The sequence below is a fragment of the Scyliorhinus torazame genome, chromosome 2 (assembly GCF_047496885.1).
Source record: "Scyliorhinus torazame isolate Kashiwa2021f chromosome 2, sScyTor2.1, whole genome shotgun sequence".
Classification (NCBI taxonomy): domain Eukaryota; kingdom Metazoa; phylum Chordata; class Chondrichthyes; order Carcharhiniformes; family Scyliorhinidae; genus Scyliorhinus; species Scyliorhinus torazame.
Window position 1 is genome coordinate 178,327,006 of NC_092708.1, and position 15,378 is coordinate 178,342,383.

At 44.4% G+C, this 15,378-nt stretch overlaps 1 protein-coding gene and 1 long non-coding RNA gene across 5 annotated transcripts in view; one reads left to right on the forward strand and one right to left on the reverse strand.

The window, feature by feature from the left end:
* Nucleotides 1-15,378, reverse strand: part of vps8 (VPS8 subunit of CORVET complex) — a 1,010,867-nt gene that overhangs the window by 507,199 nt on the left and 488,290 nt on the right. For all 3 annotated transcript variants that reach the window (XM_072480702.1, XM_072480693.1, XM_072480711.1), the window contains exon 40: nt 12,060-12,142. In XM_072480702.1, coding sequence (XP_072336803.1) covers nt 12,060-12,142 — 83 coding nt within the window. The remainder of the gene's footprint in view (nt 1-12,059; nt 12,143-15,378) is intronic.
* LOC140393992 (uncharacterized) overlaps nt 1-15,378 on the forward strand; it is a 140,560-nt gene that overhangs the window by 45,639 nt on the left and 79,543 nt on the right. The gene's annotated exons all lie outside the window — the stretch shown is intronic.

The following is a 15,378-nucleotide window of genomic DNA, read 5'->3' on the forward strand; positions in this document are numbered from 1 at the left end:
AGTATATAATTTCACATTTTCATCACATTTGAACTTTACATGGAAAAATGGCTGGCCACACTCCAAACAGTTAACTCAAGTTATAATGAAGCTATTATACATATTAATGCAATCCGGACATTAGTTGAGGATATTGAAACTATTGAACTGATTAACTGCAAGAGACAGTCGATCCTAGTCATAGAAAAGGCTAGTGAGAAGTTACCTATGCTACAAATAGAGACGCATTATATACTCTCCTTCTGTAATGCTCCAGGGTAGCGGAAGTGGGAAATCAATTTGACATCACCTACAAACCACTGACTCCATGTTAATCACAAATAGAGTAACATTATTAAAATTGTCTTTCTTTTGCTATCCATGTCATGTAATGTCTCCATGCTGCAAAATGATAATTGGTCATTTTTAGTAAGTTGAAGGGTAACTCAAATTATGACGCTGGAATGTTTGCTATGGAAGACCAGACTGCTTCTGTGATACCGTGGATACAGCAGGCAACATTGGCCATGGCAAGTGGCACTGGCCACAGATCAGATAATTTCCTTTGGTTGGAAATATTACATTTATCAAGAACGTAAACCTATAAAATGAAAAGTAAAAATATTTGAAATCATCATGCAACTTCTAAAATAATCTGGGAGATGTGATGGAAATGTGGCTTCAAACAGGTGTCCTTTTTCCAACAAGTTCTAGCTCAATATGATTTTAAAGGAATTTGATTATTGTATTTTCTGATCATTACCAAAAAGGTTCAGCAGGATTACAGTTTATGAGACTACTTTTCTTGTTTTAAAATGTTATCCTTGGGAAAATCCCAATGGCTTTGAAGATCAAATGCTGTCAAGTCACATTGAGGTTACTGTATGCATTCTGAAAGCTGTACACCAGTAATTACTTTTCAATGTCACAGAGTTTCATAACATCTCTCTGTCCAGTCACAACCAGCTTGCAGAACTGGTATTTTACAGATGAAAAGCAATTTATTAGAGTCCTGCCCAAAGAGAAAACTAAAAGGAGCCTTTACTTCCTCTCTCAATGTGGCGTGCACTGCGGGGTGAAGTTACTCTCAAGTTTCAATGCAAATTCATTTGCAACAACGTGAGAGTAAACTTTCCCATGAATCGGCACAATTGAGCAACACAATGGAAGAAAATTGTTTAGTGGCTAGAAGAGGGCGACCTATAGCATCACAAATTGTCAGAAAATTGTCAGGAAATGAGACATTCTTAAACTGACTCATTTAGCAGCCTTTTTAAAAAAAAAAAAATCCTCCAATTAACCATTTCGACCTGCCCTGATTGCATAAATCCAGTGTTCTGTTCTGCTGCAGTGGACTCAATTTAACCTAATTTAAAGGAATTTGAAGTAACTCCAGCAACAGGAGGAATACTAGAAACTTGTGACTATGGGGACCCATGTGCGTCCATAAATCTGGGCGAAACATGATGCACATCCTCAAACAATCACAAATCTGCACAAACTTTGTTCCAACTGGAATGCGCGGTCCCTTTGCGACAGTGACTGCTTCAGTAAACTGAAAGTATTAGAGTGCAAAGAATTCATGGATACAAATCATCTTCTAAATTTCCCCAAAATCTAGCGCAATTTCATTCACTTTTGCCCATATTGCACTACTCAGGCCACAGAAGTGTGAACACATGCTAGGTTGACAAAACAGGCGTTTAAAGTTGAGGAATGTTGCAGGGAGTGAAAGGTTTAGGAAAGGAGTTCCAAAGGCTGGAACCGAGGTGATTGAAGGCTCTGCAACAATAATGGGATAAAAAGTATGAGGAAACACCGAAGGCTAAAGAATGGAGCATTCAGGAAGGGATTAAGAATGGAGAAGATTTTAGAGACAGTGTGGTCAACACAAACAAGAGATTTATAAAAATGAACAAGGATGTTGAATTGGATACAGTGGGCTCAAGGACTCAGTGCAGTTTAGTAAGAATAGAGTGGTGGGAGGGAGAGGTAGAAATTTAGACAATTTGGAATCGATGAAAGGTTCATAATGGGAGATCAGCAAAGAATACATAAGTGTGGTAGAATGTGGCAGTCACAAAGACGTGTATAAGGGCTGTCGCTGTTAAGGGACTGAGGTAGTGAATAAAGCAAGCAATGTTGCAGAGACTTAAACAGGAAGCAAGATTACCAATATTCTGGTCCATTCAAAAAGAGTGCCCAGATAGGAGTAAGGACTCAGTGGCTCGGATACAGAGCTTCTAGCAAATAGCAAATGTTATATTAACTTGGTCCCCATGTATAAATCCGAATCATTCCTATGTACCATACATACAAATCATCTCATCCATATCTACCATACATACAAATCCTCCCATCCATAGCGATACAGTCACACAGTGGTTAGCACTGTTGCGTCACAGCACCAGGGACCCGGATCCGAATCCCAGATTGGGTGATTGTCTGCGCAGAGTCTGCACGTTCTCCCTGTGTCTGCGTGGGTTTCCTCCGAATGCTCCGGTTTCTTCCCACAAGTTCCGAAAGACGTGCTTAGGTGAATTGAACATTCTGAATTCTCCCTCAGTGTACCCGAACAGGCACCGGAGTGAAGAATTTTCATAGTAACTTCATGACAGTTAATGTAAGCCTACTTGTGACACTAATAAAGATTATCATTATTACATACCATACATACAGGGGTGGCATGGTGGCACGGTGGTTAGCACTGCTGCCTCACAGCTCCAGGGACAAGGGTTCAATTCCAGCCTCGGGTGACTGTCTGTGTGGAGTTTGCTCTTTCTCCCCGTCCTTCCACAGTCCAAAGAAATTAAGGTTAGGTGGATTGGCCATGCTGAATTGCCCCTTAGCGTCCAAAGGGTTAGGTGAGTTTACTGGGTTACGGGGATAGGTTGGGCTTAAGAAGGGTGCTCTTTCCAAGGGCCGATGCAGACTCGATGGGCCATATAGCCTCCTTCTGCAGTGTAGGAATTCTATGATACTACGAAATCATCTCATCCCTATGTACAATACATTAAAAAGCATCTAATCCATATGTGCTATATATATACAAATCATCACTATGTACCATACATACAAATCATCTCATCCCTACGTACCATACATACAAACCATATCATCTCATCCCGATGTGCCATATGTACAAATCATCTCTATGTACCATACGTACAAACCATTCCCATGTACCATACATACAAACCAGCCCTATGTACCATACATACAAACAATCCCTATGTACTATACATATAAATCATCTCATCCCTATGTACCATATATACAAATCATTCCTATATTCCATACATACAAATCATTCCCATGTACCATACATATAAATCGACCTTATGTACCATATATCCAAATCATCCCTATATACCATATGTACAAATCATCCTTATAAACCATACATACAAATCATCCCTATATATCATGGGCTGTATTCTCCACACCCCCACGCCGAAACCGCATCTGGCGCGGAGAATCCATTTCCGTGCACGGAGTCGGGACCGGCACCAGTTCCCCGATGTTGGAACCTCGCTTGGTGGCTACGGACTCAGTCCTTGGCCACTATGGTGGTGGGCGGGCCGATCGGAGGGCAAGGGGGGACCAGGCAATTTTTGGCCAGGCGGTCCGGGTCGGGCACGCGGGTGTTCGGGGGCACTATTTGGGATTCCAGCTCTACAGTCTGAGTCTGCCATGGAACACGGCGCGGCCGCTGGAGGCCGCCGCCGTGCGCATGCGCTGCCTCTGACCCAGAAGTGCGGGGGTCCGTATCTGCAGCTGAAGCTGCTACTTTCACGCTAGCTCCCTACAGGGCTATGAATATGGGGCCTTTTCATGCTAGTTTTCCGGTGTGAAAGGCCACAGTTTTTACGACGGCGTGGAGACATAGTCCCAGAATAGAATCCAGCCCTCTATGTACAAATCATCTCATCTATATTTACCATATATACAAATTATCCCTATGCATCATATACAAATCATCCCCATGTACCGTACATACAAATCATCCCTAAGTATCATACATACTAATCATCCCTATGTATAATACAGACAAATCATCCCTATGTATAATACAGACAAATCATCCCTATGTACCATGCATACAAATCAGTCCTATTAACCCTGCGTGAAAATCATCCCTAAGTACCATACATACAAATCATCCCTATGTACCATGCATACAAATCATCCAATGTACCATATATATATAAATCATCCCAGTGTACCATACGTACAAATCATCCCAATGTACCATATATACAAATCACCCCTATTAAACACATGTACAAATCATCCCTATATACCATACATGCAAATCATCTCACGTACCATACATACTGTCGATTATGTGCAGCAGCTTGAGCTCCGGGTTATGAAACTTGAGCGGTAGCTGTCATCACTGTGGAGCATCCGTGAGGCTGGGAGTTATGTGGACAACAAGTTTATAAATGTGGTCGCCCCATCATATAAAGCATGCAGGGAGTTACAGCAAGAATCCCCTGAGTACATCACACTCTCCAAACAATTTCTGCTCTGAATACTAATGATTCATCTGTGGAGTGCACCCAGAGCCAAACCCATAGCATCACGGTTGGCTCAGCTGTACAGGGGTTACAAAGAAGGCAGAGAGAGCAATAGTGATAGGTGATCATAGAATCATAGAATTTACAGTGCAGAAGGGGGCACCGGCCCTTGGAAAGAGCACCCTACTCAAGCCCCACGCCTTCCCCCTCCCCCCTTTATCCCAGTAACCCAGTAACCCCACCTAACCTTTTTTGGACACTAAGGGCAATTTAGTATGGCCAATCCACCTAATCCATCTTTGGACTGTGGGAGGAAACCGGAGCACCCGGAGGAAACCCACGCAGACACGGGGAGAACATGCAAACTCCACACAGACAGTGACCCAAGCTGGGAATCGAACCTGGGACCTTGGAGCTGTGAAGCAACTATGCTAACCACTATGCTACTGTGTTGCCCTAAGTTTGGCAGTTAGGGAAACAGGCAGGTGTTTCTGTGGCCACAGAAGTAAATCGAGGATGCTTCCATGGTGACCGGGTCAAAGATGTCACTGAGCTGCTGCAAAGCACCCTGAAGGGGGGGGGGTAGAGCAGCCAGTCGTCATGGTCCACATCGGTACCAACGACATAGACAGAAAGAGGAATGTGGTGCTCCAGTCTAAATTTGGTGAGATAGGTACAGAATTAGCATGGCAGACCTCAAAAGTACTAATCTCAGCGTTGCTCCCATTGCCAGATACATGCGAGTATACAAATAGGAAGATAAGGGAGATGGATGCATGGCTGGAAAGATAGTACAGGAAGAAAGGTTTTAGATTCTTGGGACATTGGGCTGACTCGGGGAGGGGAGACCAGTACAGGGTGGCACCTGAACAGAGCCGGGACCAAGTTCCTTGTGGAGCATTGTGCTAGTGTTTTTGGGGAGGGTTTAAGCTAACTTGGGAGGGATGTGGGAACAGGTGAATAATACTAGAGAGAAATGCCAAGATGCACAGAATATTGGGAGCAATAGATAGGACTAGAATAGGGAATAATAAATTCATGGGTAGGGTCAGAGTAGAGGAGAAAGTAATAGAGCCTAAATCAGAGTTACCGTTTATGTAAATCCATGGAGTGTGATAAGTAAGATTGGTGAGTTACAGACACAGATTGTGATATGAAAATATGATGTAGCTGCTATAACAGAAACTTGGCTCAAAGAAGGGTAGGATTGGTTGTTAAGTATCGCTGGGTACAAGGTGTCAGAAAGATAGGAATTGAAGAAAAGGGTGGTATGGCGGTATTGATAAAGGAAAGCATTGCTGGGATCAAGGACAGACTCTTGAGTGGCTGGAACTCAAGAACAAAAAAGGTGCAATTACATTGCTCAGTGTAGTCCAACGGCCACCGAATAATGGGATGGATGTAGAGGAACAAAGTTTTAAGGAAATTACAGAGAGGCGCAAAAATTATAGAGAAGTTATACTCGGGGATTTTAGTTATCCAAATATAGGCTGGGACAATAGTAGTGCAAAGGGCAGAGAGAGTTCCTAAAGTGTGTTCAGGCAAACTTTCTACTGTATTATGTTTCTAGTCTAACAAGGAAAGAGACACAACTAGTCCTGGTTCTTGGTAATGAGGTGTGCTAAATGGATCAAGCGCCAGTAGGGGGACATTTAGGGAACAGTAGTCATTGTATCATACGCTTTAGGCCGACAATGGAAAACGCCAAAGAACAATCTAGAGTAAGAATTAAGTGGAGAAAGCCAACTTCAATGCGGTATGAATGCATCTGGGCCAAATACATTGGAGTCAAAGGTTGGCAAGAAAAATGGGAGCTGATCAATGGGCTTCAAAGAAGAAATGATAGGGCAGCACATGGCGCAGTGGTTAGCACTGGGACTGCGGCGCTCAGGACCCGGCTTCGAATACTGGCCCTGGGTCACTGTCCGTGTGGAGCTTGCACATTCTCCCCGTGTCTACGTGGGTTTCACCCCCACACCCCAATGATGTGCAGGTTAGGTGGATTGGCCACGCTAAATGCCCCTTAATTGGGAAAAAAAATTAATAATTAGGTACTCTAAATGTATATTTTTAAAGAAATTATTCAGGCACAGTCAAGGAGAATTCCCACAAAAAGGAACGGTAAGGAAAACAAATCGAGACCACCCTAGAGACAAAGAAAATTTAAATTAAGATGATGAAGAAAATGGGTGCATTGAAAAAGGTTCAAGGAGAGGTAAAAAAAGCAAATAAGAGAAGCAAAGTGGGTGTATGAAAAAAGAATGGCAGCTAGCATAACAGGAGATCTCAAAGTCTTCTATCGGTATTTAAATAGTGAAAAGGTGGTAAAATAGAGAGCGGAGCCAATCAAGGACCAAAAATGGGATTTACACATGGGGCAGAGGACATAGCTGAGGTACTAAATGAATACTTTGCTTCTATCATTATGAAGGAAGATGATGCTATCCAGGCCATTGTCAAAGATGAGCTAATACAGACACTAGGTGAGTTTAAAATTGAAAAGGAGGCATCATATAAGCTATCTGTACTTAAAATTGATGAAACATCGAAACAGGATGGAATGCATCCAATGATACTGAGAAAGTGAAAGTGGAAATTGAACGGGAACCGATCTTAACTTTTAGTCTTCCAAGGAGTGGTCACAGAGGTCTCGAGAATTGAAAAAGTTACACCCTTGGTCAAAAAAGGGTGTAAAGATAAACCCAGCAACTATACATGGCAGTCAGTTTAACCTTGGTAGTGGGAAAACTTCTAGAAACAATACCCGCGATCTACTGGCCTCGTTGTGTTCAACCCGGGACGCGCCAAGGCCGGTAAATACCAGCCCGGTCACACTTTGTAAGAACTAACGTTGCGATCTGGATCATGAAGGCAGGGCAACCCCATTGTGTGCAGCCAGGCTCACTTGAACATGCTCTAACCGAGGTTACCCAAGGTGCAGGATCTAACCCTTGCACCTCAGAAACCGTGAGCAAATGGCATTTAGCACAGGTCGCCACCAACGTGGACCAGACATACTGGCACTTGGGGGGGGGGGGGGGTCTCTCAGGCGATTGGGGGTCCAGGGTGGTCGAATTCTGGGCAGGGTTGTACCCTGGCCCCTCCAATACCACCTGGGCACTGCCAGCCTGGCATGGGATAGGGCCGGGGATAGGACCCGGTTGTAGGGGGTGCCCTGCCATTATGAGGTGGTGTGCAGGTCCCTTATAGATGAGCTGGGGTGTTGGGGGAGTCCAGAGGCCACGGTGGGGGTCTAGAGATCTGGGCGCCATTTCTCTTCCTGCATTGGCAAGCGGAGCTCGTTAGTGCAGAAAATGGGACTAAGTGAGACCTCAGCGGGGTGTTCTTCACCGAGGCCCTGAAATGAAGCAGAGTCCTGTTTGATAGCGCCAGAAAACACCCGGCTAAGCACGCTCGACATGTGACTCTGTTTCATTTACGTTAAATCGCGCCCAATAATTGGAGACAAAATTAATAGTTACATGAATTTCTTAAGGGAAAACTGTGTTTAACGAACTTACATGAACTTCTTGAAAAGGTAACAGAGGTTAATGAGGGCAATGCTGTTGATATGATGTACGTGAACTTCCAAAAATCTTTTGATACGGAGCCACATATCAGGCTTGTGTGCGAAGTTATAGCTCATGGAATAAAAAGGGCAGTAGCAACATGGATATGGAATTGGCTGAGCATTAATGGGTGTTTGTCGTGCTGGAGGAAGTTTGTCGTGGTGTTCCCCAGAGGTCAGTGCTGAGACCATCATTTTTCCATATATATATTAATGACCTAGATCTTGGTGCACAGGGCACAATTTCAAAGTTTGCAGACGAAGCTAAAGTTGGAAGTATGGTGTACTGTGCAGAGGGTACGGTAGAACTTCAAAGTAACACAGGCAAGTTGGTGGAATGAATGGTCAGGTAGCAGATGAAGTACAATGCAGGGAAGTATGAAGTGAGTCATTTTAGTAGAACCGAACATAGAAAGACAATCTAAAATCATAAAGGGCAAAATCTTTAAAGGGGTGCTGAAATAGAGGAGCCTGTATATGTGTGGATGTACATAAATCATTGAAGGAGGCAGACAAGTTGAGCGAGCCATTAATAAAGCAGACAGTATCCTGGGCTTTATTAAGATGGGCAATGAGTACAAGTTTGTACAAGTCATTGGTTCAGCCTCAGCTGGAGTACTGCGTCTAGTTCTGGGAGCCACACTTTAGGAAGGAAATGAAGGCATTCAAGAGGATGCAAAAAGGATTCATGAGAATGGTTCCGGGGATGAGGAACTTCAGTTATGAAGATAAATCAGAGTAGTTAAGATTGTTTTCCTAAAGAAAAGGTTGATAGGAGATTTGATAGAGGGATCAGTGCCTTATATTGGCTCCACCTTTTCCTGAACAGTGGGCTGGATTTTATGACCGCTTACTGGTATTTTTGAAGGAGAGGGTGTTCATAAAATAAAGCAGCTAGCCATCTTAACGCCATCCGAGCTATCCCTGTCGTCTCCCCCAGACTACGGTAGGTGTGGAAGGTGTCAGGCAACACCCGCACCATTGGCCTTGAGAAGCTTACATGGCCAATAATGGCTAATTAAGGGTCCCATTCCAGCTCGGTTGCTATTTTACCCCCCCCCTCCATACTCTTCCCCCCCCCATACTCTTCCCCCCCCCCCCCCTCGTTAGGGTCTGCCAGCCAGCCCTGTCCAAAATTCCAGGCTTACCTTTAATTTTGATATGGGCGACAAGGTGGCACATGAGTTAGCACTGCTGTCTCACAGCGCCAGGGACCCGAGTCCAATTCCGGCCTTGGGTAACTGTCTGTGTAGAGTTTGCACGTTGTCCCTGTGTCTGCCTGGGTTTCCTCCCACAGTCCAAAGGTGTGCGGGATAGGCGGGGTTATGGGGATAGGGCAGGGATTGGGTCTAGATAGAGTTCTCTTTCAGAGGGTCGGTGCAGACCAATGGGCCAAATGGCCCTCTGCACTGTAGGAATTCTATGATCCCCATCAGTCATCTTCTGGGGACTACCTGTAGTTCCAGTTATGGCCACCACTTGGTCCTGGCTCTGCTGGGACCACAGAGCTGCTAGCCATTTGATTGGCCAGCAGCTCTTTTAAGGCGAGACCTCCTCCTCAGACGAGTGGCAGCCCCACTCTGACTCAATTAAGGCTGCCGCCGGTGTATTGGAAACTGCAGGGTAGCCGGGTTTCAGATGGGCAAGCTGATGATGAGGCTGCTGGAGAGAGGGCAAGTAAAATGTTACACAATAAAATCCAGCGCAGTTAGATTTTAAGCTCTTAATCGGCTTTGAAAAATAAATTAGATCCTGCGCCAATACTGTTCCAACCCCTCACTCGACCCCAGATATCTGTGGTGAGGAACAGGTTTTAAATTTTAAGTCACCACAAATTGCTAGACATTTTGTGCCAATTCACTGTTAGCCTCACAAGAGATTGGCTGTCAACATCCCCAGGAGTGTCAAGATATTGTCAGGTTTCTGTTGTAAATTACAAATTAAATTAAGAGCAAAAAATGAAGACTGTTATTTCATGATGTAAGGAGCATGTTTATTAGGGCTATTAATGGCACATGTTATTCAAGCTCAGAGACTCAGGAAGTAAACTGAAACCTTGGGGCTTCAGAAAGGAAACTGGAAACCGGAAACCTTCAGGTGGAATTTTTTTTTGAAATTTTATTGAATTATAGATTTTTAAAAAATAATCTTTATTATCACAAGTAGGCTTACACTAATACTGCAATGAAGTTACTGTGAAAAGCCCCTAGTCGCCACATTGTGGCACCTATTCGGGTACACGGAGGGAGAATTTAGAATGTCCAAATTACTTGACAGCACGTCTTTGGGGACTTGTGGGAGGAAACCGGAGCACCCGGAGGAAACCCACGCAGACACGGGGAGAACGTGCAGACTCCGCGCAGACAGTGACCCAAGTCGGGAATTGAACCTGGGACCCTGTGTAGCCACCTAAATTGGCCAGCTCCCGATTTAAAATGGCGAACGGCAAAGGCTGATGGGAAAGTCAGCCAACATAGACAGAAACCAGCAGCTGCAGGTTTGCTGTGTATTTACCTCTGCAAAGGCCAGACAACATTGATACCAGGTACCATCAGCACAACAATGTAGCAGCCTTCTGAATACTGATGAGCAATCCCCGGGAACAATAAGTAACATTTTGGACACACACAGCAAAGCCAGACTCCTCGGCGCCAGCAGGAGCCAACACAAAGGAGGTGAACGAGCACCTCAAGACCATCCATCGATTAGGGAACCGCTCCAGTATTGGAGAAATCGAACCAAGCGATTGGGACAAAGTCCAATTACTTGGGACCAGGTACAGAGTCCACCCCAAAAGGCGGGAAGCCCCTGGGGACTATAAGAGTTAAGCCCCAAGTTCAAATCGCTCTCTCTTCAGCACTCTTCACCTCTGCGTCCTGCCCGGGTCACCCAGCAACACGAACCAACATTGACCGTGACCGGTGCAGTGACCCCCGAACAAAGTAAGTCTTAATTCAACGCTCACTACGTGATAGGCGCTCCTAGCTACCAATCCGTACCAACTTCAAATCCCGCAGACTCAGAACCCGAACGAAAGGCCATTTGTTCCCCCGACCTGGTGGGCCAGTCCGAAGTTAAGTATAGGCCTGTTAGTTGTAGAAGTAGCTTAGACGTAGAATTTGTGCATGAGTAGCGATTACTGTGTATAATAAATGTGCTTTGATTTGAATCTTACTAATTGGTGTATTGGGTTATTGATCATTACTCGGACTTGAACCTCGTGGCGGTATCAAAAAGATACCTGGCGACTCGAGAGCAAAGGTAATAAAACAGAGCAATTGAAGCAAGGAGAAAGTTAGCAACACCTGGAGCTGTGAAGCAACAATGCGACCTACTGTGCTACCGTGCTCCCTTTTGTCTCTTTTTTTTCATCTTCATTTGCTCTTCGGAATATCGGAACAGAAATAGACTATTTTGCCCCTAGGCCCTTGGCCATCATTAAATACAATCATGGCTGGTCTGTGACGTAACCCCATATACCCCCCTTTACCTCATATACGTGCCATTACCCCCATATTCCTTAAGCACATATCCCCGTCTTTGCCCATGTTCCTCATACCCATATACCCAACTTTGCCCCTTATCCCTGAACACAACTGGTAAATAAAACTGATAAATCTCAATTTCAATTTAGCAAAAAATCTAAGTAATATTTGTCACCCCAGAAGAGAGTTCCAAACATCTGTCACCCTTTACGTCTTTTAATTTCACTCCTGCAAGGTTTGGCAACACCTCCCAATCCTATATGATTCTCTTAAATATCTTGAAAACTTCAATCAAATCATCCTTTAATCTTTTAAATTCCAGGGAAAATAACAATGTATAATTCCTCCTCGTAATTTAACTATTAGAGCCCAGGTATAATTCTGGTAAAAGAAACGACATTCCTTCTAAGGCCAATATATCCGTCCTCAGGTGCAGTGCACTGAACAGCTCACAGTACAAGATGTGGCCTAACAAGAGCTTTGGATAGTGCTTTCAGGGCTTACCTGTAAAATGCGTTGCAAAATTGATGGAAGTGCTATAAATCCTGTCATACTGTTCAGTACTTGTTTTGTCAAGTGCTTCAGAACTGTGAATAGAAGGTCAAAATATAAATTTAACTGGCATAAGCCAGGGTACAAAAAAAGAGTATTGCACACAATTGTGGAGTTAGGTGATAGAGTACATTTAAAATCTAGTTGATAGGATGAAGATCTCCCATTTCAAAGCTCCTTAAATGATTTAATAATGCAAATTCACTCACAGAAACAGTTGATGGTTTGAGAGAAGAGTAAAAGTTTATTTGCTGGTTCACCTTGGAGAGGACCCTCACCTGGAATTCGGTGCTAAGGCACTTGCGTATACTGCGAATATGCTTTGTCAATGAGATGACGATTTCTGGTACAGATGCATATTAAGGAGGAGATGTTCCAAACAGGTACCGTAGACTAAAATGTTTCCTAATATTACACTTGCTTGACTGATCAAGTGAGCACTTTGGGAAGCATGAGTGCTGAGCTGCTCAGTCACTTACACTCTGAAAACATATGGCAAGATTCTCCAGCCTCCCCACTCCGTGTTTCTCGGTGGCAGGAGGTGGCCTGCTATTGGCCGGTGGCACAATCTTCTGGTCCTGCTGCTGTCAATGCGAGATTTCTGATTGAATCCATCCCAAGCCGCCGGGAAACCCGGGGCAGGGGTGCGCCATCAGCAGGACCGGGAGATCCTGCCGGCAGTTATCGTTCATAGAGTCCATTTGTGAACATTAGTAACCAAGAAACCACAAATGGCATCAATTCGTCCCCACTTCAACTGAACAAAATGTTTTTTTCTACCATATTGCTATTAATGCAGGTGGTTTGGGGAATTTGAAGTTCAACAGCAGAAAAATATGCATTGTTTGATTGTTACATGGTATTTGGGAAGGTGCCACTTACGTGAGCTGTACTGCACTATTACATTGCTGAGCTGATTATAAATGTGCACCAGGGAAGACGTCTCCAAATATTAAGTCAGTAATTTAAAAGGACATTTCCTTCCCGAGTTCAGAACATCAATTATCTTCTGCACAACAGAGCTTAGGTCATTAGGAATCCCATCAATATCTGGAATATTAAATACTTCAGTTTTGAGTAGAGTGGAGGAATCTTATAGAACATAGAACATAGAACAATACAGCGCAGTACAGGCCCTTCGGCCCACGATGTTGCACCGAAACAAAAGCCATCTAACCTACACTATGCCATTATCATCCATATGTTTATCCAATAAACTTTTAAATGCCCTCAATGTTGGCGAGTTCACTACTGTAGCAGGTAGGGCATTCCACGGCCTCACTACTCTTTGCGTAAAGAACCTACCTCTGACCTCTGTCCTATATCTATTACCCCTCAGTTTAAAGTTATGTCCCCTCGTGCCAGCCATTTCCATCCGCGGGAGAAGGCTCTCACTGTCCACCCTATCCAACCCCCTGATCATTTTGTATGCCTCTATTAAGTCTCCTCTTAACCTTCTTCTCTCCAACGAAAACAACCTCAAGTCCATCAGCCTTTCCTCATAAGATTTTCCCTCCATACCAGGCAACATCCTGGTAAATCTCCTCTGCACACGCTCCAAAGCCTCCACGTCCTTCCTATAATGCGGTGACCAGAACTGTACGCAATACTCCAAATGCGGCCGTACCAGAGTTCTGTACAGCTGCAACATGACCTCCCGACTCCGGAACTCAATCCCTCTACCAATAAAGGCCAACACTCCATAGGCCTTCTTCACAACCCTATCAACCTGGGTGGCAACTTTCAGGGATCTATGTACATGGACACCTAGATCCCTCTGCTCATCCACACTTTCAAGAACTTTACCATTAGCCAAATATTCCGCATTCCTGTTATTCCTTCCAAAGTGAATCACCTCACACTTCTCTACATTAAACTCCATTTGCCACCTCTCAGCCCAGCTCTGCAGCTTATCTATATCCCTCTGTAACCTGCTACATCCTTCCACACTATCGACAACACCACCGACTTTAGTATCGTCTGCAAATTTACTCATCCACCCTTCTGCGCCTTCCTCTAGGTCATTGATAAAAATGACAAACAGCAACGGCCCCAGAACAGATCCTTGTGGTACTCCACTTGTGACTGTACTCCATTCTGAACATTTCCCATCAACCACCACCCGCTGTCTTCTTTCAGCTAGCCAATTTCTGATCCACATCTCTAAATCACCCTCAATCCCCAGCCTCCGTATTTTCTGCAATAGCCTACCGTGGGGAACCTTATCAAACGCTTTGCTGAAATCCATATACACCACATCAACTGCTCTACCCTCATCTACCTGTTCAGTCACCTTCTCAAAGAACTCAATAAGGTTTGTGAGGCATGACCTACCCTTCACAAAGCCATGCTGACTATCCCTGATCATATTATTCCAATCTAGATGATTATAAATCTTGTCTCTTATAATCCCCTCCAAGACTTTACCCACTACAGACGTGAGGCTCACCGGTCTATAGTTGCCGGGGTTGTCTCTGCTCCCCTTTTTGAACAAAGGGACCATATTTGCTGTCCTCCAGTCCTCTGGCACTATTCCTGTAGCCAATGATGACATAAAAATCAAAGCCAAAGGTCCAGCAATCTCTTCCCTGGCCTCCCAGAGAATCCTAGGATAAATCCCATCAGGTCCCGGGGACTTATCTATTTTCAGCCTGTCCAGAATTGCCAACACCTCTTCCCTACGTACCTCAATGCCATCTATTCTATTAGCCTGGGGCTCAGCATTCTCCTCCACAACATTATCTTTTTCCTGAGTGAATACGGACGAAAAATATTCATTTAGTATCTCGCCTATCTCTTCAGACTCCACACACAATTTCCCATCCCTGTCCTTGACTGGCCCTACTCTTTCCCTAGTCATTCGCTTATTCCTGACATACCTATAGAAAGCTTTTGGGTTTTCCTTGATCCTTCCTGCCAAATACTTCTCATGTCCCCTCCTTGCTCGTCTTAGCTCTCTCTTTAGATCCTTCCTCACTACCTTGTAACTATCCATCGCCCCAACTGAAACTTCACACCTCATCTTCACATAGGCCTCCTTCTTCCTCTTAACAAGAGATTCCACTTCCTTGGTAAACCACGGTTTCCTCGCTCGACGCCTTCCTCCCTGCCTGACCGGTACATACTTATCAAGAACATGCAGTAGCTGATCCTTGAACAAGCCCCACTTATCCAGTGTGCCCAATACTTGCAGCCTACTTCTCCACCTTATCCCCCCCAAGTCACGTCTAATGGCATCACAATTGCCCTTCCCCCAGCTATAACTCTTGCC